Below are 14,146 nucleotides of genomic sequence, written 5' to 3' on the forward strand. Positions count from 1 at the left end.
ACCATTCTTGGATAGATGTACACGAGGCATTGAAAGGTTTGCATTAAATGCCGACATATTACTTCCTTAGAAATAATTTATTGACATTTAATTCCCAACCCAACAAATCCTTGCAATACTAGAGCAGTTTTGTACAACATATCATCATGACAAGTACTTTTTTCCATAACTATTTTTATATATAATACTTTTCAGTTACATACCACCCTGCCGGACCATTAAGACCCCTAATCTTTTGACATCTCAAACTCAAACTGTTTGAAATTCAATCCTGCCTATGTAGTATATATAGGTATCATCGTTCATTCATGCTATCGTAAATCTGCACCATTTAGCGGAAGTTTTAGGGTATAAATGCGCCATTTTTATACGGCGACTAGGGGCTTTTATCTTTTTTGTAAAGAGATTTCATCATCCATTCTTGCCGTTCGTTTCTGGTTTTTAGTTTCATCTTATGTATTAGACTGTACTTTACTAAAAATAATTATCAAACAACCTATTTTCACACTGATAAACCTTCCTCTGAGACGCGCGCACTCGGTGTGATACGATCGAATAATGCTGCAATATGTCATACTGAAAAAGAACATTTAACTTAAAATATTGATTAAAGGTTCCGAAAACATGTACTCTTGACATTCAACTTGAGCTTCAGTGTGTGGAAGTGTGGTAACAATCTCGTGCAAACGTAAAACGTATGCTATTATGTTGGATATTATGTATTCAGGTCTATTTCCTCGTTCGCAATCTAAAAGGCTACACCTTAGGAAAACTTTAAGACAACGTTCCAGTACCAACTACATCTGTAAAGGGATTTTGCTGCAGGATTATGCTTCGACCCAGTTTTTGTTGATATTTTTGTGTTTATGTCTTTGGTTTTATAAACCAGCCTGTGCCTTGTAGGGAATGGGTCACTTTCTGCGCTTTATAGTTCCCACAATTAAATATTGCTTGATTTCCTATATGATGTGAAACGAAAAAACATGATTGGTTCCTGATCATCCTGGTCGTCTTCTTCACCGCTGGATAGATAATGGCTAAACAAGTAAAGGTTTCACTCTAGTTTAAAGAGCATCTACATACGTCGATTTGATTCTGCTCGCTGCTGCTGCGCTCCGTTTTTATACGGTAAGTATCTTTTCCTACATTTGTTAGATATAGATTGTTTCACAAAAAGTGTTATTAATATGCTCTCTCTTCCGGTTTAGAAAATGTGTTCTGTGTTCTGTCATCTCTTCAATCCTGACGATAGAAAATGAGTTTTTTTTTCTCCTGCAATATTACAAAGTCGCTTAGACACACACCACTCCCTCCCAGTTTACAATATTTTTCAAAACAATACTAGAAAATAAAATCATCAACTTCCTAGTACATTTCACTTTTTTCTTTTCTTTCATTCCGATTATTACAGTAAATGCGTTTTGGTATATTTTGACTAGATTTTACACACAAACAGACACTATTCACCTTGATCTCCTTGCTCTATTACCACACCGACTATTATAGTCGAAATGTGTTGGCATTCATCTGCACTCGTGCATCCTTTTAGTTTCAATTCGATATAAACAAATACTAGTATCGCTTTTTATTTGCTGTGTTGCGTGCTAATAGTCCGGTCGGTTGTGTAGTGTAGTCGGGCTAAAGCACGGTGTAACAACAAACCTCCGATTATTGATGAGGTTCGAATCCCGATTAAGGTAGTTGTATCCCCCGATTTAAAAAAAAACTGTGCTGCTTCTGGGCTACTACGCAGTTGTTTAGAGTAGTTCAAATAAGTCGTTGCTTCAGTTGGCAGTACTTGTTTGCATTTAAACTAAGTGACGTTATTACCTCGCTAACGGTTAAAATGAATCCTTATTGTTGTTTGGTCGTTTGCAAATAATGTCAAAAACGGTTTCTTTGTCCTGCATACTTTTAATATTTTAGTAGTTCCATGCTACAGAATCATTGTTCATTCACACGCACCGTATATGCCATTTGTAAATTACATTTTTTTTTGTATTTCTTGTTATGTGCTTCAATATGTATCATCAATCATCATTGTTCGCAAATTGTCTATCAATTTGAGTATTTTATTCGAATGTGGAATGTTATATAGCTACCGCTTTTTTCATCTATTGTGTCCGGGTATCAATTGTTTCTTTTCTCGTTCTTTACTAATCAATTATTTAATTTCGTAATAAACTTTGTACAATGGAAAATCTCAATTCCCGCATTCAGATCGACGCATTAGGTAGATAGTAGTAGTGGTAGTAGTTGCAATAGTAGTTGTAGTAGTGGTAGCAGTAGTAGTAATAAGGGTGAAGGAATGAGATGGTTGTCGCGCGTAGTCTAATAAATGGTGCATTACTATTCACAGTGCACAGCAGTTTCCGACATCTACGAAAAGTCTAACCGGCCGATGGATCACCGCAAAACTTTTCCGCCATTACGGTCAGCACGTGTTCGAATTTGGCATGACGCTCTTCGGCCGGCACCAGTGCGCCCTTGCTGCCCCAAAGGAATTTCATCTGAAATTCAGTCCTGTTGGACGAAAAACGGAAATATTTGGTGAGTAAAACTAATAATTTTCAACTTTTAGAATAAGCGTCTATACGCACTTAAAAGCGTCCTCCATAAGTGGATCCAGCCGGCTAGTGTCCTGCATGATAGTTTGAGCGTTCTTTTTGTAGAGTGCGATGTTATTGATGAAGCTGCGTGCCGCATCCAGATGAGCAAAGAGTACGGAAAATCCAAAGTCTTGTGTGATCGTTTCCCACGGTGTGACACATGACGCGATCAGCGTTGGACATGGGCTTGATGTGTTAGCTGTAGGGAAATTGTTAAATTCGAAACTTTACACTTAAAACACATAGTCTTGAAATGCTAGCGTCTAAAAGCTCACCAAAAACGTCATTTATTGTGCGATCCTTAACCAGTACGTACGGCAGTATGTGCGGGATGGTCGTGTTTGGTGCCTGCGGGTTCGAGCAGTCGTTCATGCTGTTTAGCGTAGGCCTGAGCTTAGCTTCAAAGTTGAATGCACTATCGGTGAACTTTTGGCGCAGCGTATGCCAGGTCGATTCTAGCTTTTGAATCTGGAAAATATTCAGATATTACAGCAACCTTGGTGGCTATCAGCTAGCAGCTATTGAGCGTACCTGTGGCATTGAGAGTCCCAACATAATGGCACTAAATCCAAACAAATTTCCCAAGGCAGTTTTCGTTTCCACCGCTATCTGGATCCACTTGTTGAGCGTTTCGGCCCGCTCCAGGTCACTCTGGCAGGTTAGAATGGTAACAGCGACGAGCAGCTTCATACATTCGGTACGCTCGATCAAATCCAATCGGTACTGTTTGCCATGCTCGAGTGTGATCAACTCCAACCCGGTACAGCTCAGTGGATCACCTTTGCGGCTTTCCTCTTTTTCTACAATACAAGAAGATGGATTCTATGGATGAGAAGGGTTCTCTAGCAGGACTAACGCCAAACAACTTACCTAAAATCAAACCAATGTCAACCCGCGTCAGATGATTCGCGATAACACGCGGTCCAGACTCGCACAGCATCATCCGCACGGTGTTGAGCGTACCACTGTCCAGCGGTTTGCAGTCACAGAACGGCAACAGCAGTGTGTTAAAGTTTTCCAAATCAAACCTTGACACCTGCTCGTAGGTGGGTATCTGCATCGAGAGTAGAGCTTCTTCCGCAGCTACGGGATCAATTTCCGCATGGGAACGCAACGTAACCGACGATAGGGATGTGGGTATAAAGCGCGGATTCCTAAGCACAACTCCACCAACACCTCGTGCCGGCAGGGCTAGTTCCTCACCGGTGGCCGAACTTTGCGCCGAATCGCCTGACCCATTACCCGAGTCAGATCCACTCGGATGGTACGATCCCATTCCACCACCTCCCCGTCCACCGTGAGTATTACCGCCCTGCACGGACTGTGTGTCGGAATCCTTCATAGAGTCTCGCCTTTGCAGTGTTCCGCCACCGCCACCACGAATCGGTTTCGGTGGAGGACTCGGTGGTTGTTCGCGTTCCTCGTCTTCAGCGAATTGTTTCTGCTCGATGCAAGGGCTCAGCGAGTGTTCGCTAGGTTCCTTATTGATGCTGGACGCTCGGGAACTCAACTTCCCTTGCGACGATCGTAGGCTAGCCGAGCGAGGCAACGATTGGCAGCTACTTTTCAACGATCCCAGCCCATTGTTCGGATCGGTAGAGTTGGGACGTGTTAAGGTTTGAGACTTCACCACCACTCCATCCGCACTCGAGCTCTTCTCCTCGCCAGGATGGTGTGGTCGTCCACCGGTGGCATCGTTATGTATCACACCGTCAGCACTGTTGCACTTCTCGGGCGTGTCGGCCAGTCGCGAGGAATGCTTTGTCGTGTTGGATTTCCCTTCTCCGTTATGGCTATTACCGCTAATGACACCGTCAGCGCTGCTATACTTCTGCTGGCCACCCTGTCCACCGTGCAGTGGTGTGAGTGATTGGGAGCGTTGCTTTTTGCTCGGCAAACGTGGCGGTGTTTCACGCTTTGTTCTCGGTGGTGATGACATCGGGCTGCGGTAGGTGCTGGTCTGCTGGGTGTACGGATTATACCTTTCGATTTTCCAACAATGAATTAGACGGAGGGAGGTTAACACTGTAACTTGTAACATGCGGACCAAATGTCCACACGGCACACCGGATGTCAAGCGATACGAACCTAAAGCCGGGCGATGATGGTACCGGTGAGGGTGAGTTGAGTGGGCTGGGCCCTCGGATCCCCGCCATACCGGCCGCATTCTGTGGACACTTGCCAGCGTAGAACGATAGTGGGTAGGTTCGGTTGCACGGAAATTGAATTCTTGCTCCCGATGCGACCGATATGGATTTTCCTGGATGGAAAGTGGAGGCCAAAGAGATACAAACAGGTCAATAGCGTGTTGGTGCGCTCTGTATGTGGACGGTGAGGAATGCTTACCCGAGCCTACGTAGAAGGTAATCAAATCAGGAACTGTGTCGTAGGCATCATCCTCGAACTGATACTGCACGCGCTCGTATACGGTTTCCGGTTGGAGAAGTAGCTGGGGGAGACAAAAGAACAACGGCTCAATGGGTTGGGTTGGGTTCGACTGATAAAATGATGGAAAAATTTTCGAGTATAGAAGTCAAATCTAACGACACTAACGGACACGGTGTTGCGTGTGATAAATGGCAACGCGATGCGCTCACGTGCTGACACTGCGCCAAGTAATCAAGCGTGGGTAATATCGTTAGTCTTGGAACAGAAGTTGTATCGTTTCTGATGGAGGACATGAACGCATCATGTGTTTCTTCGGGTAGAGTTCATAAATTTCACGTTACAACGTTAGTTATGGTGGCAAGCAGATACATGAAGGCATGTCTTGTTTAATGAATTCTTTTCGTTGTAAAGCGATAAGATTTTCCAGGGATTTTTTTCATACTCTTTCGTCTATTGTTTTAATGTTTCTGATTGATAACCAACTAACAGTTATAACCTAAAGAATACTTCAAAGAATTTTCTTTTAACGCCCTCAACATTCATTGCGCCTGAATTTATACTATTTGCATAGCATTTTCTCTTAGTGATTTATTTTCTCGCAATCAATTCACTTCCATCTCATCAAAAAGTGGTAAAAAGTCACATTTTTGCACTCAATCCTCCATATCCTACTTAGCGGTAGATTTTGGCAAATGAGCGATTTTATCTCACTCCTTTTCATACCCATTTTCATATCGATTCCAGCTCGCTCCAGCCAACGCTATCTTCGCCACAATCTTTTTCCCACCCGAAAACGAAAAAGACGACACAGAAAACAGAAAGAATGGGTTTTCGCTTCGTTAGCTCTCAAGTGATCGATCATAATGTTATTTTCATTCACGTCCTCCTTCATCCGGGCGGGCGGCAAGCTCTCGAGAGCCCGTGCTCGAGTGTTCGTCCGATGCGACCGATTGCATAAGCGATCCACAGCGTGAGTGCAAGGAACAGCCCGAGCAAACTGGAACTGGAATGTAAAACGGTTTTCTACAACGGGGTTTGGAAGGTTCGGTTGGCAAATCAAGTGGAGGAGTGAATCAATCATCGTTGTGGTGCAGAAGCAGTCAAAATTGGTGTACTGATCAAATTTGTGATTCTCCCCTTGGAATGGATGTCACGCTTGGTAATGATGGCTTGTGAATAGGCTGCATTGAAGGACTTTCATTGTCCGAATTGAGGGTTGGCCAGTTTTAATTAAGTTCCGATGCTCTGTGCAGTGCATTTTTTTTCTTGCACTTGAGTTGATTTACTGGAGTTTAATTAACTGGAAGTAACAGGAACAGAAAGTATGCAACTCATAGAAAATTATTATTCTATAAAAGTAGAATAATTTCTTTTCTTCTTCTCTTATATTTATTATTAAAATTTCCCTTGAAAAGTGAATCAAAATATTTGAAAAATCATAAAAGGACGTATTGTTGCCCTTTAAAGTAAGAAATCAGTCGAACTATTTGCTCAAACAATTAGTTGCGATAGTGATACTAAACCACTTTGCAACCTGTTGTTTTCATTATCCAAAGGTTCTAGGTTCGGTAACTCCTTCTGCCACAATTAGACATGATTCAACACTTCAGGGAAGCCTCTTAGTTCGTATAGAGGGTGACCACAGAACGAGCAACAATCAGTTCACCTTCCCTCCACTTTAAGCTGCGATTTGAACCATAATCGAATTGTAGTACGGAAGCCCAAAAGCCTCGTTTAATGTGCTTGGGACAACTCAAACGATCATGATGGTCGTTTTGTCAGACGACCGAACGACAAGACCAAAAGCACAGCAGCGAAAGTCAAAACAAATCCAACCACGCTCAAGAGGGCGCCTGCACTCTTGCGACTTACACTTGAAGTGGCCTGTAATCAGGCAATGTTTGTCCGTTTCGTGTCTCGACTTAATGCACACTTCTGGGGCCAGAAGAGTTCGTGATGAAATGAGAGATGTGCGTGTCTATGTGTAAAGTCACAAGCTCCAACAAATGAAACCGTCCCAGACAGAGTGCAGAAAAGAGTGCTTGGGAACTGCACTAAGAAGCTAACAGAAACTCAAGAAATGAGGAGATCCTTTCCCTTTCTCTTTACACTGTAAGTGCAAACTTCCCGAAAGGAGCTTTCCTAAGTACGGAAGACGGAAACAAAACTTATTCTTGTACGTGCTTGCTGACACTTGGGTAGGTGGGTGACTGCCTGCCCTTTCCCATCTCAAGAGGCAGTTGCATGTCACAGAGCTACAAAGTAAGAAAGATGCAGCGACTGGCAGGGAAATCCCACAGACACATTGAACAGATGGCTGGTGCAGACATACGAAAAATTGTCCTGTAAGCCTTCGGGAAGTTATGCTCGTTTGGGCATCGGTATCAGACATTATGCTAATGAAGATTCGTTGATGGTTGATTTATATGTCTGATTTTTGGTCTAACAAAATTGTTCAATATTCCTCTTTAATGCTTTACGAGTTCTGCTAGCCAAAGTAATGTCATGTAACTGACATCGAACCAACCATCTCACCGATGGAGACGCCTGGTAGCCCTTACCTTATTGATCACGAAATGCAACGTCGGTCCCTTAGTTTTGCACGTAAGCACGTAGTTCCCCGGCTGCGAAACACAGTCCCGCACCAGAAAATCCCCCTCCTTCTGGACGATCTCTTCTGCCCGCTGTCGCGGTATCGGTCCATGATACCAGGCGTGTGATCGAAGGTCTCGCGAGTCTAGCGATAGCTCCCACTCGAGCGCTTTCTTCAGTGCAACGGCTTCATTTCCGCCGTCCGGTGTCGTTTCCTGTTGGGGATGGAATAAGATTCGGAGGATTTTATTGCAAGCGAAACTATTTGTCCACCTTGGTCGGTAAACAAACTCCGCATCGGTCTTACCATATCTAACAGATCGCCACAGCTCTTACTCTGCTTGGTGTTGGCCGGCGTCAGACATTCATAGCTGTAAAAGATAAGAAAAAAAGATGAAAAGAGGAAAAAGGCAAACACAAATTAATTAAACAATCTGTCGTTTATTGTTTGTCAATGTTTTGTCAGCACTTGCCGGAAGAGACGCACACTTTATGTTTATGAAACACAGCTTTTCGTTTTCCTTTCAGAACAAACGGAGACCATTCGACAAAATAATAATGGCTCCAAAGGCCCATCAAAGAAAAAAACGGTTGCTGTTGCTTCAACTGTCCCGTTGGGACTAATTAACAAAACGGAAAGCAGTAGAAAATGGTACGAAAATTGTTATTCTACTGTGTTCTCTCTTCAAAGGTATGTGACAGAGGGAGATGAGATTGTAAGTAAATTAATTTACGTTACTAAATTGAATTGCAAGAACAATAATCATGGTAGTACTAGCTATTTACATTGCATTAGGAATGATAATTTTCTGCTCGTGTCTCTTTTGTCGCAAGAATTGCATACCTTTCGGCGTTTTGTAGTACGAAAAACAATGAAAACTGATCAATCTCTAACAAAAGTACGTAATTTGCGTAACAAAGCATGAATTACTTTTATTTTTCAACTATCTTCCAGAATTTTCTCATTTTATACGTAGTTTAAACTTATTTCTAAATGGTTGGCTATTTATTCTATTTGAAATTAAACTATTCTCCATTCGGTATATTCAATCATACCCGATAAAAGCAATATCAGTGTACATATTCTGATCATGACAGTGAAATAACGATTGCCTTCCATTTCAACAAGATATTCGCTCTCCTTTCCTCACGTTTCGCATTCCCCCGTCAAAATGCAACCTCAAACCGTGATCAATATTGACTTGCCACCCGGACGAACACTATTAGTGCGCGAATACCGGGAACTGGTGTCGCCTTTCTAGCGAAAAGTCACCGGCACGACACCACCCAACCCATAAACCCCTCACATTCATACCCTACACAGCTCTCTATCGTTCGCTTTGTGTCTGCGCGTCTGTCCGTTCTGTCACCGAGTTCGCTCCAAAGCTTTGAATGAATTCGATTTTTGCCCGATTTCGATTCCTTGTGATGGTGGTGGTGTGCGCTCGTACCATAAATCCAGCTGCCTAGTGGCTGTCGATGGTACCAATTTGAAAGGTAAATAAAGTAAACGGTCGGTCTGAACCGCTTCCGAAAGGACATTCAATTAAATGTCCGTTTACTGGAAAAGATCGATCCTTGGGTGATGGGTGGGAGCATTTATTATGTGTGTTTTTGTTGCTATCGGTTGAAAGCAAAATGCGCACCCGATCGTCTCGGCTGTTTGTTCTGCGATAGTGAGCAAACTGTGCATGTAAAAATAAAACAAATCAAGACACATCACTTTCCTTCTGCATGCAAAGCGCGTAGCAAACAAAAATTCACAATGTGACTTTGGTTCGCCGATTCAAATGACAGCCCAAAAAAAACACTCTATGGAGCTCAATGTCGCACATGTTTACTCTCTGGAGGTTGAAAAACTAAACCCATGGTATCGATGGCTAAGTCATACCACGCAAAAGGACACCACGAAGGTTCAATGTAACCAACCAACCAACCAAACGACCATCCATTGCGCCTGTTGGGTGTAATTTTATTGTCATTTTCGTTTTTCCCTTTGGTTTTTTGCTGTCGCCCACTTTGAACACTTTATTGCACACCCGGAGTGTTGTCCATTTTTTCCCCGGACAGGTTCGAAGCCAAGGCCAAGTGTAGAATGATACTGATGTTTTATTTATTTTTTTTTTTTTTGTGATGTCCGTGAAGCCAATTGATTGCTCAACACAGTGTCGCAGAGACGTTTTAAGTGGTCTCATTTGCGAAACATTGCAATCAAAGGATGGTTTCACAAAAATGCAAGAATGTCCTTCAAAGCAACCGACATGGAGACGACAACAGTATGTACGACACACACGCAAACAGGACTCGATTTGATTTGTTCTCAACATCAACCACCAACCAACAACCGGGACCGGTTGGTTGTTTGGTTCGTTTTCCTTTGATCTGGTCGTTTTCCGTACAGCTTAAGGATGGACTGAGATTATACACATACATACACAGCCCAGTGAAAGGGCTGCTGCTCCTGCTGCTCTAATGTAATGAACGCAAAGGATGAATGATGTACAACCCCCGGTGGGAATGTAATTTCATGGTCCCACTCCGCTCCGGTATGTTGTTTGCAAAGGTTTGACGCTCTGTACTGTCCGCTCGGCGCGTGAAAATGGAAGAGGTTAAGCTTAATTGGAATACTGTTTAAAGGGGCAAAGGAGTGTTTTGGTTTAGAATGGCGATTAATTTAGAGTTTTGGAGTCAAGTGTTTTATAGCTGAAATGATTGATAGGATGAATAGTATTATAGTTCGAGCTGGTTTTATCATTGAAATTGAGCGGGATTGAGAAGTATTTTGTGTAATATCTTGTACAAACTTTTAGCTGGTTTTTTGGTGGATTGGTTTTAGTTGGATTTTTAAAATCTTTCGCTAGATGTGTTAAACTCCTGTAGCTAATTCTATGTATAACAAATTGCAGCTAGCTAGGCGCCAAAGCACAAACACATAAAATAAGTTTCTTTTTAAGATTCTAAATAAAAATATATTACACGAATAGGCAAACACTGCAGTTGCAATTCAACGGATTATGCCTTTCCGTTTTTTCTTTTTTCGTAACGACCTGTTAGGTTCTGAGGATTGAGGATTTGTCTATACAATTAGACGTTCATTAGGGAAGAGGTAGTAAATAGTGACGCATATCCTGACAACCATTTACAATTAATTCGATTTTTACAACAACTTCTGACTTCTAGGACGAACATTTCTTTTAGGGATCAACTTCTGATCACCCAATACCAATGAAAAGTGCAAAAGAAACTAACAATCGCTGTAAAAACTAACAAGAACATGATGATTGTTTTAACGTTGTGCAGTTTTGATTTAAGGATCAGAGCATCCGTTTAAATGGTGGAAGAATATCCTGCACATGCTAGAAATAATTTTACAACAGTTTCTGTCCATGTAAGACTTACGAAGAAACTTTCAAATGATCTACATATTAATAAAATGATCCGCTAGGAATGATCCTCTTCAATCATTCTCCGATCAAGAGAGTGAGTAGTAAAGACACTCAAGATGCAGATACACCTAAATAGCGAAGGTCCTTCGAGGAGGAGCTGGGAATATTTATAATTAGTAATTTTATTTTCATAGAATAAAACTTGCCAACCGAGCATGCCTGGGATGAGGTAAAAAACAGGGTGGAAATGCCCCGTTAATCTATTTTATAAAAACAGTCAACACTTGTGGTGTTGTGTGGACAATACAACAAAAAATAAAAATAAAACCGAATAAGACCTACTTAAACTGCCATTTCAGTATTTTATAGAGTACTATTTAAGCTTGCATTCGAGTATTGGTTACTGCTGGCTTCTATTCATATTTGCTTCTAGTTCATTTTCTAACCGTTACCTTTATTTTAATATTCAGTAATTTTTTATTCGTCATCTAGAATGATCAATCTTATATACCTTGTATTTATGTGCTGACTGTAAATTTAATTTGACCATGATTTTAATCATAAATAATGCTTCTTTCAGCAATACGGCCTGGCCATCCTTTATGAATAAAAAAAAATTATAATAATGCTTCTTTCATTTATTCAACTGGCTCTCTTAGCAAACTTCTAAGCTTCTTTTAAGCTGTTAAGCAGTCTACCTTTATGTTCTAACTAATGCTGTTCTCTTAAATTGATCTTTGGTTAATGCCAGAATACAACAAACAATCTCTTCAACACGTTGCTTAAAAACAAATAACAACCAAATTAAACCAAAAAGCCAACCAAACCAAGCACTAAACAAGTCCACATTTTTTGTGTCTACACGCATCAGACTATTGTGTGTAGCTATTTGCCTAACCATTCTCAGCCAGTACTGTCCGTGACGGCATGCGGTACAAACAGTTGTACAATAAACGACAAACGACACACAGCAAGAAAGGAACGGTTTTATATGGTTTCTGTGTAGTTTCAAATGGATCTCCTTTGTCTCTCGGTCCGCCGAGACAATCATCGTAAAAAGACAATCCTCGATGAAGTCTGGGAAAGCTCCGTAGCTCTGTAAAAGGTTCCTTTAATCTATCTGTCGGCGTGTGTTTCGTTGAATGTCTGACTGTCTTATTACTGGTAGATTGCGTTCGTTTTATGATGTTTTGTTATTTTTCTTATAGTTTTTCTCTTTTATTTTCATTGGTTTTATCGTTTTGTTTGCATAATTTATGTTTTTGTTGATGTAGATTGCAAATGTACATAAACTAATTGCCTTACTATTATTTTGAAAAAAAAAATAGCTGAGCTTATGCAACAACGTTTCTTGACTGACCCTTCCTAACAAGTTGAATCGCTCTCATCGATGCCATCGCCACCATTTTCGGTACTTCCCCTTGTGAAAGGAAAGAAACGAAATCCAATTTCCTTTTAACAGTCAATCCATTTTATTGCCATTGCAACACTTTGCAACCACGAACATACGCTTCAATTGCAAACAACAACCCCAATGGCCAGAGTACGACCATTATGGCTTCCCTCTCTTCCTTGTGCATTCCCGGAGCCATGAACCAAAACTCCAATACCGAAAGGATAATCCCATAAAAACCTTTACTCACGTAACCCGACAGAAGAAGAAGCCTTCATGGTTGGGTTGTGGGTTGGTTTCTGTTTGGGCGAGACTGCACTTTTGCACCCAATGTGATAAAACCACAATCATCGTACTGCAACTGACTGTCGGCCTAGAGTGCCAGTGTGTGGTTATGGCTGCCACTAGGTTCCAGTATTCAAATTGCACCTTACACTTTGTACTAACCGGTGCCGCAAAAGGGTCGAAGGTGTTGTACCTGGCAGGTGGATAATTGTCGACGAATTGAACCCTCAACCTTGACTTGGCTTGTTCGTTATTACTATTGCGCGAGTGATCAATCGGCAGCATGTGGCAAAGTTATACGCTCATTGGAATATCACTTTTGCGTTTTATACAGCTAAATTATGCACCCCTTTTTTCCATATCTCTCCGGAGCGTTCGAATTAATTCATGATTGAAAAGTGTGCTGCATATCTCCTGTGACATTTGCCATCGGGACGAAGAGCACGCGCACGCTGTCTTCGTGAACCGTTCCCAGCGCGGCCTAAGCATAATAAGCCCAGTAAGAAGGCATCGGGGAGGACGCCGACTCGGAAGGACGCCCCGGTTGAATTATTCATGCCCGGGTGCCACCTCCCAGCGGCGCTCATTACGTGCTACAGACGTGTATAAATAAAGCACCCGTGCGACAGTTGACTTCCAGACCGAAACACAAACACACACTCACACACACACACACACACACACACCCACCGTCACCATCAACATCTGTCTGATGAGATGCGTCCGCTGTTGATGCTGCATCAGACGGAATAAATTATGATCCACGGAAATCGGGAATCGAGATCCACGAAGCTTCCTACTTGTGTGCAACGCTGCTATCTACAAAACAGCAAGAAAGGCGTGACAGGATAGTACAGGGTGTGATTTGTTCTGTTCGTCTTTTCAATTTCAAGTATCAGCAGCAAACTTCGCGCAACACCAGGAAGTGAACGTTTTTCCAACGCATAGAGCAAAGCGGAGCGAACGGGCGAAAGTGTTGAGTTTTATTGATTTTTTTTTTATGTTGCTACATCTTGTGTGTTCCTTCCATCAGGAACGTTCCATTTCCCGATGTAGCAGATGGTGCTTCCTTGCTGATCTTATATCTGCGAGTATCGTTTACGACGTAGATAAGGATATTATGAAGTATTAAATCACTGACAAGGGGTAATATTTTCAAACGATGTCCTCACAATGCCCATCTGCATCGGTGGTTTATGAATCGTGATGAAAGGGAAGATTTTCTTTTTAAAGGGTGTAGTCACATTTTTCTTATGAAAATTTAACGATTTTTGCTATTCATGATACTTGGAAGCAACACTCGTTATGAGTAAAATATTTTCGAACCTCCTTAAATGTATACGATCTGCAGTCCAAATGGAGTTGGGCCAGCCTAATAAACTCTCCATAAAACCGGTTTATTAGGATGTGAGGTCAAGTATGTAAAACAAACTTTAGTATAGCCTAGAGTCGGTTACTCTTGTAGAATGATTTCTGCATGAAAATGATAGCCA

The 14,146-nt window shown here is 41.8% G+C and overlaps 1 protein-coding gene across 1 annotated transcript in view; it reads right to left on the reverse strand.

Moving 5' to 3' along the window:
- Nucleotides 1-2,390: 2,390 nt before the first annotated feature.
- LOC126564013 (breast cancer anti-estrogen resistance protein 3 homolog) overlaps nt 2,391-14,146 on the reverse strand; it is a 32,689-nt gene continuing 20,933 nt past the window's right edge. Inside the window, exons 5-13 of the mRNA XM_050220913.1 lie at nt 7,897-7,960; nt 7,559-7,804; nt 4,956-5,058; nt 4,698-4,869; nt 3,480-4,591; nt 3,141-3,409; nt 2,885-3,077; nt 2,601-2,808; nt 2,391-2,523 (exon numbers count right to left, since the gene is read on the reverse strand). Coding sequence (XP_050076870.1) covers nt 2,391-2,523; nt 2,601-2,808; nt 2,885-3,077; nt 3,141-3,409; nt 3,480-4,591; nt 4,698-4,869; nt 4,956-5,058; nt 7,559-7,804; nt 7,897-7,960 — 2,500 coding nt within the window. The remainder of the gene's footprint in view (nt 2,524-2,600; nt 2,809-2,884; nt 3,078-3,140; nt 3,410-3,479; nt 4,592-4,697; nt 4,870-4,955; nt 5,059-7,558; nt 7,805-7,896; nt 7,961-14,146) is intronic.

Source organism: Anopheles maculipalpis, chromosome 3RL (genome assembly GCF_943734695.1).
Source record: "Anopheles maculipalpis chromosome 3RL, idAnoMacuDA_375_x, whole genome shotgun sequence".
Classification (NCBI taxonomy): Eukaryota; Metazoa; Arthropoda; class Insecta; order Diptera; family Culicidae; genus Anopheles; species Anopheles maculipalpis.